The sequence below is a fragment of the Leguminivora glycinivorella genome, chromosome 18 (genome assembly GCF_023078275.1).
Source record: "Leguminivora glycinivorella isolate SPB_JAAS2020 chromosome 18, LegGlyc_1.1, whole genome shotgun sequence".
In the NCBI taxonomy this organism is placed as follows: Eukaryota; Metazoa; Arthropoda; class Insecta; order Lepidoptera; family Tortricidae; genus Leguminivora; species Leguminivora glycinivorella.
The window spans coordinates 10,769,178-10,776,965 of NC_062988.1; the positions used below are offsets into that span (position 1 = coordinate 10,769,178).

General features: G+C 41.1%; 1 protein-coding gene across 10 annotated transcripts in view; it reads left to right on the forward strand.

Moving 5' to 3' along the window:
• Positions 1 to 7,290, forward strand: part of LOC125236157 (brain tumor protein) — an 834,846-nt gene extending 827,556 nt beyond the window's left edge. For all 10 annotated transcript variants that reach the window (XM_048142868.1, XM_048142867.1, XM_048142864.1 and 7 more), the window contains one exon: positions 1,844 to 7,290. In XM_048142868.1, coding sequence (XP_047998825.1) covers positions 1,863 to 4,397 — 2,535 coding nt within the window. In that variant the 5' untranslated portion in view covers positions 1,844 to 1,862 and the 3' untranslated portion in view covers positions 4,398 to 7,290. The remainder of the gene's footprint in view (positions 1 to 1,843) is intronic.
• The last annotated feature ends 498 nt before the right edge of the window (positions 7,291 to 7,788 follow it).

Consider the following 7,788-nt stretch of genomic DNA (forward strand, 5'->3'; position numbering starts at 1 on the left):
CCAATACGGAAGAGCGATAGAAATAGATAGCTACGAAAACGATATTATCGTGAGCGTTTGTGCATTTGGCTACGTACCCTGTACAAGTACATGTATGTACAATTGTACATGTACATGTGGGACGGAACTGCAACGCAGCGATGGTCGTCTAATTGCTCCGTACGGGGAAATGGCTCAAAGTTCGATTGTGCTCAATGCTGAAGGCTGAGCTACGGTTGCGAGCTTGTTCCCAAATAGGTCCTCGAATAGAATTGCATGCGTTGTCGCTGTCGGCAATATGTGGATTTCAAAGAGATGAGGGTCATTAACCATTGAGAAATTTCAACAGGAATCTGCTATTGTCGTTATTGTAGATGAATCTACAATTCAGACTTATTTTATCAGAAATTCTGTAGAAATTTCGGAAGTTTTTTTTTTTTGTAATAATATATAGGGTAAACGAGCCGAAGGATATATATTTATACTGCTGTGGATAGAAAGGATCTTATTGCACTTGCAGCATAAGAAACCTTCAGTAATGAAAACTACATATCATCATCCTCCTTGCGTTATCCCGACATTTTGCCGCGGCTTATGAGAGCCTGCAAACAACCTTTGTTAAACCAAGATCTCTGTGTAAGTTAATAACAGTCCACCTTCCCCGAACGAAATACCCCTGTAACTATATCCCTGACACAATAATCCCGCGCCGGGCCTGAAACGCCCTGCTTACAAATAAACCACTTTAATGCATGCTGCATCGCTTTGATACCTCAAAGGGAATGTAGACAACGATATAGTTACCAAATAGCGCTTGAAAATTTTATCATTACTCGACGCCAACGTGGTCATTTCGTATGCAGCGGCATAGGCAATGCAATCGAGCCGTCACTGTCACTGGGGACTAAGCCCGCTGTAATGTATTGCGGATGCTGCCCGTAAATTCCCATATTACCCCAGAGCTGCACTATCGGAAATTAGAACCTGTTAGCTACGGACCTAATTAAGTATTCCCGCTTATCTCGTACCTTTTTGTCGAGAGCGATTTTGACTACCATCCATAAAACAAGGCCATTCACCTCGCAAATATCTCCCCTTAGGTACACTTCTAAACACGGGGGAGTCAAAATAAATTTCCACCCTCACCCTAATTCGAAGCGATCCCCTTTCGTTCGCCCTACGCGTCACCATGGCGACGGGCCCTTTGTAGGGAGTGCACCGCCGATGTAAACATTCCAGAGGCGTTCCTGAAATGCACTTTTCGCTACCGTTATTGATGTTGCTCCCAGGCCTTCCGGCATGCCGCCTGCTCGCAAATGGCTCCAAAATATTAAGTTAAGCTTCTCTATTTATCACGTTTATGGCTGTATCTACGGGTAAGGTCAGATGCATTTACGTTATAGCGCTTTAAATTGATATTAGAATTTTTGAGCACCAATATACTTTAACGATTTTATACGGTCGTAGATATTAAATTGGTTCAGTACTTATCAGAAGAGAGTAATATGTAGTTTTGTAGGTATATACATCGTTTATATTTATTGCAGGCTGATGTTTTATCCTTGAAACAAAATTGAGTCATGATGCAATTTAAAATAAAATATAACAAAGCGTTTATCAGACGTTGGTAAATTATTAAGCAGGGTTCGGTGTCATTCGCCACAACGATAAGTATGGCGTGTCTGACTACCATAAGCCTTTTTATAGTAAATAAACATAGTATTCAGCATATTAAACGCAATATTAATATGAAGCCACGTCACATCAATTACTAAGAGATTTCAATAAATATTTAAATTAATATTCTCCTCGGTTACCGCGATAATTACTATAATGTCTAACTGTGTCTGTTAATTTGTTCCAGGGATGCCGGTTTCCTGAAGATGGCCTCACGCACCCCGTCCCTTGAGTCGCTGCCCGGTGCCAACTCGATAGGTTCGCTGGAGCGTGGCTCCTTATCGCCCCTGACCCTCAGCGGCTCCTCGCCCCCCGCGAGCGACTCCGCTGTATGTGACCTTCGCGAGTTCGACGGTCTAGACACCACCTGCGCCATTTGCCGGGAGACGTTCGTCGACCCGAAAGTACTCAACTGCTTCCACACATTCTGCCGCGGCTGCTTGGAGCGCGAGCAGACACACCCGGACAAAGTAACCTGCGTGACTTGCCGCGTGGACAGCCAGCTCCCGCCGGCTGGCGTACTCGGCCTGCTCACGAACCTCGTGATCGCCGCTGCTGTCGAGCAGGACGCCGACCTACTCCCGTCCGCTCGCCAGACCAACTCGCCCTCGGCCCGCTGTACCGGCTGCAAATCTAAGGAATCAGACGCCGTAGCGCGTTGCGTAGACTGCGCCAATTTCCTGTGCCCGAACTGCGTTATGGCGCACCAATTCATGCACTGCTTCGAAGGCCACCGAGTGCTGGCTTTCACAGACCTTAAGGATGACAAGGGCATGCTCGGATCGACTCTCACAACCAGCGGGGATAAAACCGCATTTTGCCCGCGACACAAGAATGATATCCTCAAATACTTTTGCCGCACGTGCTCAGTTCCGGTGTGTAAGGAGTGCACCATCATCGAGCACCCAGCCGCGTTACACGATTATGAGCACTTGTCCGACGCTGGCCCTAAACAACTAGAGCTCATGCAAGCCGCGGTAAACGAAGCCAAGACCCGCGCCACGGAGATCAGGCACGTAGTCAAGACTGTCGAACACGCTGCTGGCAAACTACAGGTCCAGTACCATAAAGCTCAAAACGAAATTAATGATACGTTTCAATTCTACCGTTCTATGCTAGAAGAACGCAAACAAGAGCTACTCAAAGAACTCGAAAGCGTATTCTCAACGAAACAGATCGCGTTGACGGTTGTAGGCCAGAAAGCTCAAGAGACTGTTGATAAAATTTATCAGACTTGCGACTTTGTAGAACGGCTAACCAAGTGCGCCAATTTAGCTGAAATTCTAATGTTCAGGAAGTTATTAGATAATAAACTGCAGACCTTGATGCAAACGAATCCTGAACAAAGCATGCAAACAGCATCTGAACTCGAATTTGTGTCGAATTATCAGGCAATACAAGTTGGAGTACGAAACACTTTTGGATATGTCCGCTCGAACCCCGAAAACGTAGGTCCCACCAAGCAACCACCTATTGCCCGTCCTACAAACGGGTCGCTTTTGAATGGGGGCTCATCGTCTAGCAGCAGTAGCGTCAACGGAAGTTCCGGTAGCTTAAACGGTGGTATCCACCTACCGACCGGACTGAACGGCGTCTTAGACCGTCCCTACAGCAATGGCCTGCTTGGACCCACCAGCCAGTCCACGTCTCCTTTCGAATCCAACATCATCTCCAAGAGATTTAACAATGGCGCGAGTCTCGGGCCATTCTCTACCGCTATTGGAGATATTAACTTGAATGGAATTAATCCCTATGAAAAATGGTCTAATGGTGGATGCGACTCGCTCTTTCCTCCCACCAATAATGACCCTTACTCACTAACCACTGCCGCACACAATGATCCTATACTAGATCTGACGAACAAGTTAATTTCTACTGCCATTTTCCCACCGAAATCTCAAATTAAACGGCAAAAGATGATTTATCACTGCAAATTCGGAGAGTTCGGAGTTATGGAGGGCCAGTTCACGGAGCCCAGTGGTGTCGCTGTCAACGCTCAAAATGACATCATCGTCGCCGACACCAACAACCATCGTATCCAGATATTCGACAAGGAAGGCCGCTTTAAATTCCAATTCGGAGAATGTGGCAAACGCGACGGTCAACTGCTATACCCTAATAGAGTTGCAGTGGTGCGCACGTCCGGCGACATTATTGTTACTGAGAGGTCTCCCACACACCAAATACAGATCTACAACCAATATGGCCAATTCGTGCGCAAATTTGGCGCCAACATTCTGCAGCACCCTCGCGGCGTGACCGTCGACAACAAGGGCCGTATTGTGGTCGTAGAATGCAAAGTCATGCGCGTCATCATCTTTGACCAAGTGGGTAACGTGCTCCAGAAATTCGGCTGCTCCAAGCATTTAGAATTCCCCAACGGAGTAGTAGTCAATGACAAGCAGGAGATATTCATCAGCGACAACCGCGCGCATTGTGTCAAGGTGTTTAACTACGAGGGCATCTATCTGCGTCAAATAGGAGGCGAAGGTGTGACTAACTACCCGATCGGTGTAGGAATTAATGCCGCCGGCGAGATCCTGATCGCGGACAACCACAACAACTTTAACTTGACGATCTTCACTCAGGACGGGCAGCTGGTGTCCGCTCTCGAGAGCAAGGTGAAGCACGCGCAGTGCTTCGACGTGGCCCTGATGGACGATGGTTCCGTGGTCCTCGCCAGCAAGGACTACCGGCTCTATATCTATCGCTACGTGCAAGTGCCGCCTATAGGCATGTGAGCCCCCCGCTCTGATCACATCAGATCGAATTGACCGATGAACTATACGCCAAAAAACCATTTGTTGAATCGCAAATAACTTGCAAGTGAACGGATCGGCCAGATGTGTCAATTTTTGAATAGTTGCATGTGACAATTTTGATGTGAATTAATGGACTTGATAGTTTTTGTAAGTGCAAGTGTTACGATTGCGGCTGTCTCGATGTGATCAATTCAACTAACGGTGGAATTCTTGAAATAGTTTTTGGCATAAAATCTCTGTATGCATTATTTCGGAACTGTAATGAGATTAGTCATAGTATTGACATTGTTATTCGAGTACCTATTTAAGGATGGAGATTATTCCGTTGAATCGATCCAAGCATAACGAACGGTGTTCTCGACCCTATCATTTTTTGATCTATTGAATAATATTTTTTCATATCCCACATCGTTAAATTAGGGATGAATATTAAGGGCATTTGTATTATTTAGCCCATTTGTTGGACCAATATTTTAACTATTATTACTTAACAAATTGTTAGGCGTTAAGCGTGTGATTTTATCGTAATAAGAGAGCATCGAGCGGTATTGTTGTTAGTTGTAAGGTATTCTTCGGCACAATGGCACTTCCTGTTTTTGATTAGCACTTATTCTGTGTCGATGGAAATATGATTATGAAACTAAGTAAGAAGTTGTTACATTATTATTAGGTAAGTGTTAAATTGATTGAGCTAATGTGGACAATCATTAGTTACTACCCTCTTGATGTAGTTACAAAATTAGGGAAAGTGATGGTAGGGGTTTTATCAATGACAAAGTTGACTGCGGCGTTCCTTGGACACTACTCGAGCAATGCTACAGGTCCTTCCCTGCGGCGTTCTATGCAGAGCGCAAAGTTTTGATACCACGAAACTGTGACTGATCGAAAATGTTTTATAGACCTCAGCTCAGTTCAGAATTAGATACGCCACTCCTCTTCCAACATTAACCTTGAGTATTATAAAGCATTTTAGATTATGATGTTAATAAGTTATGAATGAAATGGCTGTAGTTTCTTTATATTTGTTGGAAGACTTCTGTCCCGACCGATGTCAGTACCGCCTAGTCACTGAGAGCCCACGGACCTGAAATTCATGTTTTCGTTGTTTTAAAGATAAGTAACATTTGGTTGATAATAATATTGTTCGTTTTTATACAAATCTAGTAATTGAATATGTTTTTAGCAATTGGACACGGTAGTAACTAGTAGAGCACTTTAGGAAATGGTCGTCTCGCTAGACTTTTTTTAATAATTATAATTTTTGAGATTTTGATACGTGTAACTAGCGTTTCTCTACTTACTGGAGTATTATAGCTCACTCGGTATACAAATAACTATGCAATTTGTTATTCTGGTAAGATATTTTTTTTATGTGGAAACAACTTTATTTTTGTAGCAGTAGTATTATACGGTGCATGTGTAACGTTTACTTTTTGTATTTTATGAATATTATGCTATAATTTTTTACTTCATTACCGTGTGTGAGTGTGTTAGCAGAATTATTTTAGTTTGATTTCAATAGTTTTGGTTTTCTTAGTGAATAATTGTTTTTAGTTATTTTTAATCGCTGAATCTATGACAAGTGAAGAGATCTGATTCGATCCGTCTATTACGGTCGGTGGATCTATTTCTTAATTTTTGATCTGCATTAGTATATTGCTTAGGTTATGATGAGTTCGGTGATATTCCAATGGTCTAAACTAAAGTGAGTCTGTAGATTGAAGGCGCGTCGCGAGGGCGGGGGCCGCGGCCTCGCTTACCTGCAACACATGTGCCATACAACTTTGTTGTGATTTAATAAATAATATTTAGTATCGTTTGTAAATATGTACCATACAACTTTGATTACGGAATCTAATTATAAGCCTCCGATGAACTCGATCGTACATCTTACTCGTTAGTGCAATTGTGTCTCGATTATTTTATGAACTAATTACCTACTCGCTAAACATTTCGCGCATTATTTCATTTATCGCTTGCACTCTTGCACTATCGTTAGCATTCTGAAACAGCAGATTTTCTTTATGCTTGTTATTTTTCAAAAATTGCGACCCACGGAGTTCTTGCCAATCACGACGCGTCTTCGATTCAATAGTAAAATTTCGTTTTTAAATTTGGATACTCACTAGATTAGGTGAAGTAGAATTTATTTTCAGATCTCTAGAGTCGAAATTTCAGTGATGAGTCACCAATGATTTAATGTAGGCTGCCCTGTTCCTAGTAAATTATTACCATTCCTAAGATCGGACGTTAATATTGTATTTCACTTAATCTACTGAATCGAGTCTATTGATTTTAGGTGCCGTAGCCTGCTTCATCTCACTTCATTTTGATGAATCGTTACAACATACTTCATTTCATTCCAACGTGTCATCTAATAAAATCTATAGTTGCTTTACAATCTTGACCGATTAATTTAGTTAATAAAATGCACAATTCGTCTAAATGAATTGAGGTTACGCTAAACAAGGAATACAATCAGTTAGACTTTGCAAAAGATTCATTCGTAAAAATTACGCCATCATTGTATACAAACAGAAAATATCCGATCCATCTACATTATGAAATCCTGTCGTAATGTTTACGAATGACTTCAGTAACTACATACGCTTCTACTTAATTTGAGATCGTTACAACGTATTATATTTATATTAAGTATAGCATAGTATCAAAATTTTATCGTAAGATTTGCAAATTATGACAACTACACCTACACCTTCAATGTAAAGCAGTGTAATCCTTTCGAACGTTTTTTTAATTATGACGGTATGAGTTAGTTATTTTATTTTTAACCCAATACGGTATTTTAAGTTACATCCCTATTGATTTATTATTACAAATTTCGTTCACATTTAACTTTTTTGTGTTTTTGCATAATATAAGTTAAAAAAAATGATTTTCTCTACGAAAACATTTTTCATTCTTAAAATTGCATTTCTAAAGCTTGAGGACTGATTAAAATTTGAAATATGTTTTGTCTTTAAATATATTTTGTCGATGTTTGTTGTTATAATTATTATATTTTTTTAATTATTTGTATAAACAATTGTTCTTTAAATTAATGTACATCGTTTTGTTTTGAATTATTTTTGTTGTATAATTGCTTTTTTAATAATACCAATTCATTGCAGTTTTAATGTGTGTTTTATTTTGATTTTGCCCGAGTAGTGCTTCAGTAGTGTTCCTGTCTTCGGTGGCAGCTACTTTGTCTGAGGATAAATTAGTTGCGACTGATTAGAAAAATGCGTGTTTGTGCTAATCAATCCACTCACCTGCTATTTCAGAGAAATTAGCAATAGAAATACTTTACCGTAGATTTTTCCTCCGTTGCCTTATAGAATACCACATTCCTATAATAATCAATGTCTAA